Source organism: Pristiophorus japonicus, chromosome 9 (assembly GCF_044704955.1).
Source record: "Pristiophorus japonicus isolate sPriJap1 chromosome 9, sPriJap1.hap1, whole genome shotgun sequence".
Taxonomy (NCBI): Eukaryota; Metazoa; Chordata; class Chondrichthyes; family Pristiophoridae; genus Pristiophorus; species Pristiophorus japonicus.
The window spans coordinates 118304379-118318403 of NC_091985.1; the positions used below are offsets into that span (position 1 = coordinate 118304379).

Sequence of the window (14025 nt, forward strand, 5' to 3'; positions counted from 1 at the left end):
AGAGTAGGAATAAACGGGTCTTTTTCGGGTTGGTAAGCTGTAACTAGTGGGGTGCCGCAAGGACAGGTGCTTTGGCCTCAGCTTTTCACAATCTGTATCAATGATTTGGATGAGGGGACCAAATGCAATATATCCAAGTTTACTGATGATACAAAGCTAGGTGGGAATGTAAGTTGTGAGGAGGATGCAAAGAGGCTTCAAGGTGATATGAGGAGAAGCAAAAAATATCAGGCTAAGTGAGTGGGCAAGAATATGGCAAATGGAATAAAAGGTGGAGAAATGTGAAGTTATTCACTTTGGTAGGAAAAATAGAAAAGTAGTGCATTTTTAAAAATGGTGAGAGATTGGGAAATATTGGTGTTCAGAGGGACCTGGGTGCCCTTGTACACGAATCACTGAACGTTAACATGCAGGTGCAGCAAGCAATTAAGAAAGTAATGGTATTGTTGGCCTTTATTTCAAGAGGATTTGAGTACAAGAGTAAAGGCATCTTACTGCAATTATATAGGGCCCTGGTGAGACCGCACCTAGAGTATTGTGTACAGTTTTAGTCTCCTTACCTAAGGAAGGATATACTTGTCATAGAGGAAGTGCAACGAAGGTTCACCAGACTGAGTCCTGGGAGGGGATTGTCCTCTGAGGAGAGATTGAGTAGACTAGGCCTATATTCTCCAGAGTTTCGAAGAATCAGAGGTAATCTCATTGAAACATATAAAATTCTTACAGGGCTTGACAGGGTAGATGCAGAGAGGATGTTTTCCCTGGTTGGGGAATCTAGAACCAGGGGTCACAGTCTCAGAATAAGTGGTTGGCCATTTAGGACTGAGATGAGGAGAAACTTCTTCACTCAGAGGCATGGTGAATCTTTAGAATTCTCTACCCAAAAGGGCTGTGCGGGCTCAGTCTGAATATATTCAAGACAGAGATCGATAGATTTTTGAATATTAAGGGAATAAAGGGATGATGGGGATAGTGCAGTTAATTCAGAGACTAGGGTCCTGAACTTAAGGAAAGGTAACTTCGATGGTTTGAGACGTGAATTGGCTAGAATAGACTGGCGAATGATACTTAAAGGGTTGATGGTGGATAGGCAATGGCAAGCATTTAAAGATCACATGGATGAACTTATACAATTGTACATCCCTGTCTGGAGTAAAAATAAAACGGGGAAGGTGGCTCAACCGTGGCTAACAAGGGAAATTAAGGATAGTGTTAAATCCAAGGAAGAGGCATATAAATTGGCCAGAAAAAGCAGCAAACCTGAGGACTGGGAGAAATTCAGAATTCAGCAGAGAACGACAAAGGGTTTAATTAGGAGGGGGAAAATAGAGTATGAGAGGAAGCTTGCTGGGAACATAAAAACTGACTGCAAAAACTTCTATAGATATGTGAAGATAAAAAGATTAGTGAAGACAAACGTAGGTCCCTTGCAGTCAGATTCAGGTGAATTTATAATGGGGAACAAAGAAATGGCAGACCAGTTGAACAAATACTTTGGTTCTGTCTTCACGAAGGAAGACACAAATAACCTTCCGGAAATATTGGGGGACCAAGGGTCTAGTGAGAAGGAGGAACTGAAGGAAATCCTTATTAGGCGGGAAACTGTGCTAGGGAAATTGATGGGATTGAAGGCCGATAAATCCCCAGGGCCTGATAGTCTGCATCCCAGGCCTTAGAAATAGTGGATGCATTGGTGATCATTTTCCAACAGTCTATCGACTCTGGATCAGTTCCTATGAAACATAGAAAATAGGTGCAGGAGTAGGCCATTCGGCCCCTCGAGCCTGCACCAACATTCAATAAGATCATAGCTGATCATTCACCTAAGTACCCTTTTCCTGCTTTCTCTCCATACCCCTTGATCCCTTTAGCCATAAGGGCCATATCTAACTCCCTCTTGAATATATCCAATGAACTGGCCTCAATAACTCTCTGCGGTAGGAAATTCCACAGGTTAACAACTCTCTGAGTGAAGAAGTTTCTCCTCATCGCTGTCCTAAATGGCTTACCCCTAATCCTTAGACTGTGTCACCTGGTTCTGGACTTTCCCAACATCGGGAACATTCTTCCTGCATCTAACCTGTCCAGTCCCGTCAGAATTTTATATGTTTCTATGAATGGAGGGTAGCTAATGTAACAGCACTTTTTTAAAAAAGGAGGGAGAGAGAAAACAGGTAATTATAGACCGATTAGCCTGACATCAGTAGTGGGGAAAATGTTGGAATCAATTATTAAAGATGAAATAGCAACGCATTTGGAAAGCACTGACAGGATCGGTCCAAGTCAGCATGGATTTATCAAAGGGAAATCATGCTTGACAAATCTTCTGGAATTTTTTTGCGGTTGTAACTGGTAGAGTGGACAAGGGAGAACCAGTGGATGTGGTGTATTTGGACTTTCAAAAGGCTTTTGACAAGGTCCCACACAAGAGATTGGTGTGCAAAATTAAAGCACATGGTATTGGGGTAATGTATTGACGTGGATAGAGAACTGGTTGGCAGACAGGAAACAGAGAGTCAGGATAAATGGGTCCTTTCCAGAATGGCAGGCAGTGACTAGTAGGGTGCCGCAGAGCTCAGTGCTAGGACCCCAGCTATTTACAATATACATTAATGATTTAGATGAAGGAATAGAGTGTAATATCTCCAAGTTTGCAGATGACACTAAGCTGGGTGGCGGTGTGAGCTGTGAGGAGGACACTAAAAGGCTGCAGGGTGATTAGGACAGGTTAGGTGAGTGGGCAAATGCATGGCAGATGCAATATAATGTGGATAAATGTGAGGTTATCCACATTGGTGGCAAAAACACGAAGGCAGAATATTATCTGAATGGCTGAAGATTAGGAAAAGGGGAGGTGCAATGAGACCTGGGTGTTATGGTACATCAGTCAATGAAAGTTGGCATGCAGGTACAGCAGACGGTGAAGAAGGCAAATGGTATGTTGGCCTTCATAGCTAGGGGATTTGAATATAGGAGCAGGGAAGCCTTACTGCAGTTGTACAGGGCCTTGGTGAGGACGCACCTGGAATATTGTGTTCAGTTTTGGTCTCCTAATCTGAGGAAGGACGTTCTTGCTATGGAGGGAGTGCAGCGAAGGTTCACCAGACTGATTCCCGGGATTGCAGGACTGACATATGAGGAGAGACTGGATCGACTGGGCCTGTATTCACTCGAGTTTAGAAGGATGAGAGGGGATCTCATAGAAACATATAAAATTCTGACAGGACTGGACAGGTTAGATGCAGGAAGAATGTTCCCAATGTTGGGGAAGTCCAGAACCAGGGGACATAGTCTAAGGATAAGGGGTAGGCCATTTAGGACCGAGATGAGGAGAAACTTCTTCACTCAAGAGTTGTTAACCTGTGGAATTCCCTACCGCAGAGAGTTGTTGCCAGTTCATTAGATATAGTCAAGAGGGAGTTAGATATGGCCCTTACGGCTAAAGGCATCAAAGGGTATGGAGAGAAAGCAGGAAAGGGGTACTGAGGTGAATGATCAGCCATGATCTTGTTGAATGGTGGTGCAGGCTCGAGGGGCCGAATGGCCTACTCCTGCACCTATTTTCTATGTTTCTATGCAGGACAGTGGAGTTGATGCAGAAGATCAGGCATGATCTTATTGAATGGCGGAGCAGACTCGAGGGGCCGAATGGCCTACTCCTGCTCCTAATTATGTTCTTATATGATTGGACAATGCCTCCATTGTCTATGCTGATGCTAACTCCTCATCCTGCCCTAAAACTACCACTCTGTTTGCTCCTAACCACTGCTCCTTCACTTGTGTGCAACTCCACAGGGAATGTACACATACACAGAATTTTTACACCTGTAATAATTCCAGAACTCAAAATAAAACACAAATTGAGATTTTGGACTCGTATCATCTTTTGATCACAAGACAAAATAAGTTTTGATAATTCGTACATATTTAATAGAAATATAATGCTTTAGTTACATTTGGTGGGAGTTTATTCCACATATACTTGTCCGATTCCCCTCTACCTCTGATGCCCAATGTCTGAATTCCTCATGCTTTTGAGGCCTTGCTGTCTTCCCTCACGACATGCCACCCGTTTCATCCAACCCAATATGCCTCCGTAAATTTGTCTGTTTCTCCTTCTTTAAAACAGAGAATCACAAAATTGTACTGCAAGATGGGGCTGCCCCAACTTCCCTTTGGTTGCACAACCAGTTTACTCCCTATAGCGAACAGCTCAAATTGAATTTTTTTATCCCTGATGGTTGGGTTTACCCGAGTTTTGTCTTCCGCTCTTCATGGAATCGGTTGACGAACTTATTGGCCTGGCTTTGCAGGGCTCCACGAAGGGACATGCTTCGCCTGCTGCAAATCTTCTCTGTTTCCTGGACAAAAATTTCCACTGTTCGTGACAGTGCCACAAACTCTGAGGAGTTCAGCTTTTCCAGGAAACCATCCTTAAAAAAAAAAGGAAACATTAAAAAGCCATGTAAACTTAAGGCAACAATGCACAGACACATCACTGTATAACTAAAGTGAATATTTATCCTTTCCCTCTTGAATTAGTTTCCATGTAATTAACTTGGCTCTGGGTGTTTATACTTTTCTAATATATTAAGTTCAACCTTGTGCAATGGACTGAGCAGCACAGTGGGTTAGCATACTGTCCTTTCACCGGTGATAATTGGGCTTGAATCATCCCAGTTTTCTTAAATTGAGAAACTGGGGCAAAGTGCCAAGGCACTAACAAGGCTGAAAAGATCAGTGAGGACAAGATGATTGATGATGGAGGACTAACGGTGCCAATGATACTTTACCTGTTGGTTATACATGCAAGAGACCTGGAAAAATTGAAAGAAACAAAACTGTTACTATTTCACTGAAGGATATGGGAAGATGAAAATGTAGTTATTTAGTCAAGTTACTGCAAGATTACTGGAGGTTGTGAGCATTGAGGGTGTACAATGGTTGATGAATGTAGAGTGGAAACATCAACAAAAGAATGCATAATGTTGAACAATGATCAGTTATGGAGGAGACACAGAGTGGGAGGTCTGTGGTAAGCCGCTGAGTTAATGGGAGAATGGTCAAAGCATAAGCCTTGTAGAATGAAGGTCCCTTCTCCCTGACGGTTGTAAAGCTCCGACATGAATTTGGAAGTTTTCAGCCATGTTCTGACCAACAGTAGCCCCCATAGGTCAGCACAAGTTAGTAATGCTAAATTCAATCTCTGGTCTCTGCTCAGATTCTTGAACTGAGGTTGTTGTGGTGGGGTACGACAACTGGCCTACTTCTCAGGATGGCCCAACAGAGTTAACTTCATTTTCTTTCTTTTTTCCCCCACTATCAGTTTCTTGCTTAACATGCTGTTTAGGTCTCTCAGCTCCCATGTATTGCTGAGTCCAAAGTACACACAGAGTTGACATAAACCAAAGAACAGAAATACCATTGTTTGTATCACAGTGGGTATTTACTTTTTACAATACACCAAAGGTTCTTGACGGGTGCCTGTGTCTTACAATGGCGTTCCCAAAGAGATCAAGAACTGTGGAATTGTAACTTGATCATTTGCCAGCTGAAGCCATTGGCTGAATTAGAACCAATTCACAGCTAAGTGGTGGCTGGGGTGCAACGGCTACCACATGTTAAAAATATCCACGCACAGGCGTCTTCCACCCTTTAGCATGTAGTTCAGGACCTGGAATATCAGGTCCTTCATTGAAACACTTGTGAACTCATCCCTTTTTGGCATGGAAGCAAGTCATCCTCGATACGAGGGACCGCCTATGATGATGATCTAGTATTATTTACACTATACAGGAGTTGGTAAATTTTTCAAATGGAAAATACCAAGTTTTCAGTCATTACCAGCAAGCATATCACTGAAGCGATACGATGTGGCCTAGCCCCGTGTAGAAAACAGCACTTCATTTCAACAACACGGATTCTGGCTTTGTAAGATAACTGATTATTTGGGATGGTGAATTTATCAAAAATTCACCATCCAGCAGACTACTTAAATCTGGTAAGTAAATGATAGCATATAAAATATAATCCTTAGACCTGGGTCAATTTGTTATTTTTCACTTAAAACTGTTTATCGTTTAACAATACGTAAAGATCATGTAATTAAGATTAACAACACTTACACAGTTCAAGGAAATGAGGATCGTTCCAGTAAGTCAATTAAGGAGGAAGGAAATGAGAGGAAGAACAATCTGAGTTTAATCTTCAACAGGGCGTCTACTTCAGCATAATTTTACCTGACTATCATAGTAGTAATACGGCATAATCTGACTACTTCCAACAATTTAAAAAGGTCCCAACCTATATTCTCTATATATTTTATGACATTAACATACGTTAGCATTGTATGGCTAAGTAAGCAAGCATTTGAGTGAAAATACACATTCATAAATAGTGAGGGTACATCCACAATACTAGTTTTAGAAAAGTTAATGGCCCCAAATTCCGTGGATCTCACATGCAGAAATTTATACCCATTTCTGTGTTGATCTTGCCAATGGGAACTTTCGTGGAACACATTTGCCTATGCCACGTCGTAAATAGGTGTGAAAAACAAGTGCAAATACAGTGACATCAACATGGGTAATAGTAAGTGGGATACTGTCTCCTGCAATGACGCCTCACTCTCCGAACCTCTGCTGTTCCTCTTTCTTATCCTTTATTATGCAGCACTGGGATGTGCGCATTGGAAAGGCCATTCCAGCAGCTGAGTCGCTCAGAGCATTTGGAAGTGGGCCATCAGGTGCCTGAAAAATATCAGGTGCACTGAGACTAACAGCACTTTGGTTAAGTAAGTCTCAGTGAGAAAAACACAAGAAAAAAAATGATCAATCTCCAAAATCTTAGTTACACAGATATCAAATACCTTTGTGTCATGCTGCACCTATATTTTTGGGCTTAAATCTACACCAGCAGTTTAGTCACGTAAATTCATGAAACTTGCATGAGTCATGAATTGCTCCCCATATCACATGCAAAGATTTATTTCTAAGTAAGTGTGGTATGTGAGGGAATAAATATATTTAGATACCTGAAGTGGGTACTTAAAAGAGCATTTATTTTCTTGAAACCAATCAAGAATACTTCACCATCTCAGTGTCTCTTTCCAAATCCTCAGCCGAGATATGAATCCCTCTCTGTCTACAACTGTTGCTGGAGGCATTTTAATCAAATGCCCATGACTGTCTGAGAAGCCAGGATCTTGAGTTCATAGCTATTCCCAGAGCCATCACTCTGGGAATCATCAGAATAAAGCTGAAGATAGTGAACAAGGTACCAGGCTACAGCTCCAATCATACATTTGAGCATACAACACCCAGAATTGCTTTTGATTGACAGCAAGCAAGTCAGGATTTGCCATCTGTAAGCCCCAGCCATTCTCCTGCTTTCCATTGTTGGAAAAGAAACAACTAAAACCACCTGCTGATTATTATTAAAGGTCATTTGAATGTGTTTTTTTTAAATCAAAATAACAAAACATGAACTTTGGAATTTGGTCATTTTCATAGGACCTTAATATAGGAGTGGTTGAGGCAAATTGCAGATACATTTAACAACTTGTATTTATATAGTGCCTTTTATGTAGTGAAACTGCAATAGTAAGAAACGATATTGGCTCAAATGATAAGGGTGTTGAAACAGTTTGGGTGGAGATAAGGAACAATAAGGGAAAAAAGTCACTGGTGGGCATAGTCTATAGGCCCCCTAACAGTAGCAACTCTGTTGGTCGGAGCATAAACCAGGAAATAGTGGGGGCTTGTAAAAAGGGAACCGCAATAATCATGGGTGATTTTAACCTCCATATTGATTGGACAAATCAATTTGGTCAGGGTAGCCTTGAGGAGGAGTTCATAGAGTGCATAAGGGATGGGTTCCTTGAGCAGTATGTAACAGAACCAACCAGGGGGCAGGCTATCTTAGATCTGGTCCTGTGTAATGAGATAGGATTAATAAACAATTTCCTAGTAAATTGATCCCTTGGAATGAGTGATCATAGCACGATTGAATTTCAAATTCAGATGGGTGAGAAAGTTGGATCTCTAACCAGCGTACTAAGCTTAAATAAAGGAGACTATGAAGGTATGAGGGCAGAGTTGGGTAAAGTGGACTGGGAAAATAGATTAAAGTGTAGGATGGTTGATGAACAGTGGTGTACATTTAAGGAGATATTTCACAACTCTCAAGAAAAATATATTCCAGTGAGGAGGAAAGGGTGTAAGAGAAAAGATAGCCATCCATGGCTAACTAAAGAAATAAAGGATGGTATCCAATTAAAAACAAGGACATACAAAGTGGCCAAAACTAGTGGGAGGACAGAAGATTGGGAAGCTTTTAAAAGCCAGCAAAGAATGACTAAAAAAATGATTAAGAAAGGGAAGATAGACTATGAAAGTAAACTAGCACACAAATATAAAAACAGATAATGAGAGTTTCTATAGGTATATAAAAAGGAAAAGAGTGGCTAAAGTAAATGTTGGTCCCTTAGAGACCGGGGAACTAGTATTGGGGAACATGGAGATGGCAGAAACTCTGAACAAATATTTTGTATCAGTTTTTACGGTAGAGGGCACTAACAATTTCCAACAGTGGATAGTCAAGGGGCTATAGGGGGGAGGAGCTTAACAATCACAATCACTAAGGAGGTGGTACTCAGTAAGATAATGGGACTAAAGGCAGATAAATCCCCTGGACTTGATGGCTTGCATCCTCGGGTCTTAAGAGAAGTAGCGGCAGGGATTGTGGATACATTGGTTGTAATTTACCAAAATTCCCTGGATTCTGGGGAGGTCCCAGCAGATTGGAAAACTGCAAATGTAACGCCCCTATTTAAAAAAGGAGGCAGACAAAAAGCAGGAAACTATAGACCAGTTAGCCTAACATCTGTGGTTGGGAAAATGTTGGAGTCCATTATTAAAGAAGCAGTAGCAGGACATTTGGATGAGCAAAATTCGGTCAGGCAGAGTCAATATGGATTTATGAAGGGAAGTCACGTTTGACAAATTTGCTGGAGTTCTTTGAGGATATAACAAACAGGGTAGATAAAGGTGAACCAGTGGATGTGGTGTATTTGGACTTCCAGAAGGCATTTGACGAGGTGCCACATAAAAGGTTACTGCACACGGTAAAGGTTCACAGGGTTGGGGGTAATATATTAGCATGGATAGAGGATTGGCTAACTAACAGAAAACAGAGTCGGGATAAATGGTTCATTCTCTGGTTGGCAACCAGTAACTAGTAGGGTGCCGCAGGGATCAGTGCTGGGACCCCAACTATTTACAATCTATATTAACGACGTGGAAGAAGGGACTGAGTGTAACATAGCCAAGTTTGCTAACAATACAAAGATGGGAGGAAAAGCAAAGTGTGAGGAGGACACAAAAAATCTGCTAAGTGAGTGGGCAAAAATTTGGCAGATGGAGTATAATGTTGGAAAGTGTGAGATCATGCACTTTGGCAGAAAAAAATCAAAGAGCAAGTTATTATTTAAATGGAGAAAGATTGCAAAAGTGCCGCAGTACAGCGGGACCTGGGGGTACTTGTGCCTGAAATACAAAAGGATAGTATGCATGTGCAGCAAGTGATCAGGAAGGCCAATGGAATCTTGGCCTTTATTGCAAAGGGCATGGAGTATAAAAGCAGTGAAGTCTTGCTACAGCTATACAGGGTACTGGTGAGGCCACACCTGGAATACTGCGTGCAGTTTTGGTTTCCATATTTACGAAAGGATATACTTGCTTTGGAGGCAGTTCAGAGAAGGTTCACTAGGTTGATTCCGGGGATGAGGGGGTTAACTTATGAAGGAAGGTTGAGCAGGTTGGGCCTCTACTCAATAGAGTTCAGAAGAATGAGAGGTGATCTTATCGAAATGTATCAGATTATAAGGGGGCTTGACAAGGTGGATGCAGAGAGGATGTTTGCACTGATGGCGGAGACTAGAACTAGAGGGCATGATCTTAGAATAAGGGACCGCCCATTTAAAACAGAGATGAGGAGGAATTTCTTCTCTGAGGGTTGTAAATCTGTGGAATTTGCTGCCTCGGAGAGCTGTGGAAGCTGGGACATTGAATAAATTTAAGACAGAAATAGACAGTTTCTTGAACGATAAGGGGATAAAGGGCTATGGGGAGCGGGCGGGGAAGTGGAGCTGAGTTCATGATCAGATCAGCCATGATCTTATTGAATGGCGGAGCAGGCTCGAGGGGCCGTATGGCCTACTCCTGTTCCTATTTCTTATGTTCTAAGGCGCTTCACAGGAGCAATACAAGATAAAATATTTAACACAGGACCACGTAAGTAGAAATTAGCGTCGGTGACCAAAAGCTTGGTCAAAGAGGTATGTTTTTAATGAGCATCTTGAAGGAGGAAAGAGAAGTAGAGGCGGGAAGAGGCTTAGAAAGGGAGTTCCAAAGCTTGGGTCCTAGGCAACAGAAGGCACGGCCAGCAATGGTTGAGCGATTATAATCAGGGATGCTCAAGAGGGCAGAATTAGAGGAGCACGGACATCTCGGGGGGTGGGGGGGGGGGGGGGCTGGAGGAGATTACAGAGATAGGGAGGGGCGAGGCCATGGAGAGATTGGAAAAAAAAAGATGAGAAATTTGAAATCGAGGCGTTGCTTAACCGGAAGCCAATGTAGGTCAGCGAGCACAGGAGTGATGGGTGAGTGGGACTTGGTGTGAGTTAGGACACAGGCAGCCGATTTTTTGATCACCTTTAGTTTAGGTAGGGTAGAATGTGGGAGGCCAGCCAGGAGTGCTGTTGGAATAGTAACGAAGGCAGCAGGTGAGCTGAGGCAAGGGCAGAGACGGGCGATGTTACGGCGGTGGAAATAGGCGGTCTTAGCTATGCTGCGGATATAGTAACGAAAGCTCAATTAATGGTCAAATGTGATACCAAGATTGCAAACAGTCTGGTTCAGCATCAGACTGAAGTTGGGGAGAGGAATGACGTCAGTGGCTAGGGAACAGAGTTTGTGGCGGGGACTGAAAACAATGGCTTCAGTCTTCCCAATATTTAACTGGAGAAAATTTCTGCTCATCCAGAACTGGATGTCGAACAAGCAGTCTGACAATTTAGAGACCGTGGAGGGGTCGAGAGAAGTGGTAGTGAGGTAGAGCTCAGTGTACATGTGGAAAACTGGTGCTGTATTTTCGGATGATGTCGCCAAGGGACAACATGTCGATGAGAAATAGGAGGGGGCCAAGGAATGATCCTTGGGGGACACCAGAGGTAACGATGCAGGGACAAGAAGAGAAGCCGTTGCAGGTGATACTCTGGCTATGATTAGATAGATGAGAATGGAACCAGGCGAGTGCAGTCGCATCCAGCTGGATGACGGTGGAGAGGTTGGAGAAGGATAGAGTGGTCAACCGTGTCAAAGGCTGCAGACAAGTCAAGAAGGACGAGGAGGGATATTTTGCCTTTGTCAGTCACAAAGGATGTCATTTGTGACTTTGATAAGAGCCGTTTCGGTACTGTGGTCGGCATGGAAACCGGATTGGCGGGAAAGATGGGCACGGATTTGGGAGGCAACAACACGTTCAAGGCTCGAGAGGAAATGGAAGTTGGAGATGGGCGGTAGTTTGTAAGGACGGAGGGGGTCGAGGGTTGCTTTTTTTTTGAGGAGGGGGTGATGACAGCAGATTTAAGGGGAAGCTAAACACAAGAGGGAGAAAGACACACAAGGGAGAAAGGAATAGCAGGTTATGTTGATAGGTGAGATGATGAAGGGTGGGCAGAGGCTCGTGTAGAGCATAAACGTAGGAATAGACCAGCTGGCCAAATGGCCTGTTTCTGTGCTGTAGACCCGATGTAATTCAATTACTATATTAAAGTGTTTGCTTATTTATTTACATGTGTGATAAAAATTTAATTTTCAAAATTTGGCACTGCTTGATTTGAAAAAAATGTATTTTGTAATAAGAGCTGTATTCATTGTTTGTCCCTGAACAAGAACTCAAGAACAACAAGCAAAAAGAAAGGCAGCTTTTAGAAGGGCTATACTAAGCATCCAAGTTTGTAAGGAGGTTCTGAATAAAATAATTAACTTTCATGACCTCAGGACATTCCAAAGCACTTATACTGCATAATTATTGAGTGACCTCATCTCCTTTCCAGCCCAAAAATCCATGACCCACACATACTATACTTAAGTCCACCAACATCAATGATTATCTGAGTTTACACGTAATTTCCTCTTCACTGGCAGCTTCAAGTCATACTTCTTTTCAAATAAGCTTTTCAATATAAAGTAGCAGTACCCGCTCTTACAGGACCCCAACCCCACCCTTCTCTCCTGGGCAGGAATACGGGCTGCTCCAGGGAACGAGCTTCTGCCAGCTTTATCCACTGGCCTTGAAACAGCAGATCCTGTCACTAATTTACCGTTAGTTCTGGCTGACAGCAGCTTCAGGTGGCGGTGGGTGCTGCTGGGGAGAGGGGTCAGGTTAGGAACACATTTTACACAGAACAGAGAATCTCCCACTGCATTCCGCGTGGCTACGTCTGTCAGACTGTGTATCTGGCAGAGCTAGAAATGGAACAGACAGGTCGAGAAGGCGGCCAACACACCAAGGTGTAGGGTATCAGGTTGAGGTTTGGAGTGTAGAGCAAGTAGCTAGCATTAAGGAATCAATGCAATTTACAGAGGAGAGTGAGAGCAGAGCAGAGATAGGCCCAGAAGGCGAGCCCAGACAATAACAAGTGTGGAGTAGGATGCAGGCTCCTTAAATCGAATGCCCAGTCATTGACATCAGATACGCAGGTTTCTGGAGGTTACTTATTTACCATTTTAGTCTTTGGAGCAGTGTGACAATTCACTCACATTAAATTTACACTTGAAACAATTCTCAATTTTCAGTTTAAGTCTAACTGCCATGGTAACGAGAAACTTTGTATGCTACAAAGTAATTGTGTGCAATTTTTTTGATGGAATGTAATGGAATTGAGGAGAACGATTTTACATAATTAGATTGGTGAACAAAAATACAAAGTACCCAGTTAGAAAGGTGAAAATCAGAAAGGCTTAAAACCTATTAGAACAGTGGCTTGATGCTCATGGAATTTTGCAACCAAGATTTATGCACTTCAGAAATGGTATTTTATACAATGTGAAGAAAATAAAGCCTTTTGCAATGAAACGATTAATGCAAGACAGCACACACCATCAAATTACACATTAAAACAGAACAGTGACATTTTAGAATTGAACAATAATTTAGTTTACCTTCGCTCTAGCCATAAGAAACTTAACACACCGATCATGGCAGATGTCAGAAGCACTGTAGAGAAGTTCTTGAATGTTATTGGCAACTCTGCCAAGTTCTAATTCTGTTAGTCGCATGTCACCACTTACCCTGAAAACAAAGACAGAGGATTCTGTTTCAATTCAAATAATGGTTTCAGCTGAAGAAACAAAACACCAAGATTTTTGTTTTGGAAAGATCCCTTTTCATTTCCCAAAACACACCACCCATCACGCATCCTCCTCGGCCTTTGACACGTCAACCATGAGGGATTATGGAGCATCCTCCTCCATTATTGACTGCCCTCAAAAGTTTGTCACCATCCTCAGTCTGCTCCACGACGACATGCAAGCCGTGATCCTGACCAATGGATCCACCACAGACCCAATTCACGTCTGGACTGGGGTCAAGCAAGGCTGTGTCATCGCACAAACGCTCTTTTCGATCTTCCTTGCTGCAATGCTCCATCTCACTCATAGCAAGCTCCCTGCTGGAGTGGAGCTAAATTATAGAACAGATAGGAATCTGTTCAATTTCCGCTGCCTCCAGGCCAGATTCAAGATCGTCCCATCCTCTGTTATTGAACTACAGTACGCAGCCGACGCTTGCGTCTGTGCACACTCGGAGGTCGAACTCCAAGCCATCTTCAACACCATCACCGAAGCATACACGAGCATGGGCCTAACGCTAAACATCTATAAGACAAAGGTCCTCTACCAACCTGATCCCACCACACAGCACCGCCCTACCGATTATCAAAATCCACGACGAGACCTTGGA

At 42.8% G+C, this 14025-nt stretch overlaps 1 protein-coding gene across 7 annotated transcripts in view; it reads right to left on the reverse strand.

Moving 5' to 3' along the window:
- The window catches only part of vps54 (VPS54 subunit of GARP complex), a 142195-nt gene that overhangs the window by 43596 nt on the left and 84574 nt on the right, over positions 1-14025 (reverse strand). For 6 of the 7 annotated variants that reach the window (XM_070889763.1, XM_070889764.1, XM_070889759.1 and 3 more), the window contains exons 13-14: positions 13227-13356; positions 4252-4433 (exon numbers count right to left, since the gene is read on the reverse strand). In XM_070889763.1, the coding sequence (XP_070745864.1) occupies positions 4252-4433; positions 13227-13356 (312 nt within the window). The remainder of the gene's footprint in view (positions 1-4251; positions 4434-13226; positions 13357-14025) is intronic. The other variant, XM_070889760.1, reaches the window with a different exon arrangement.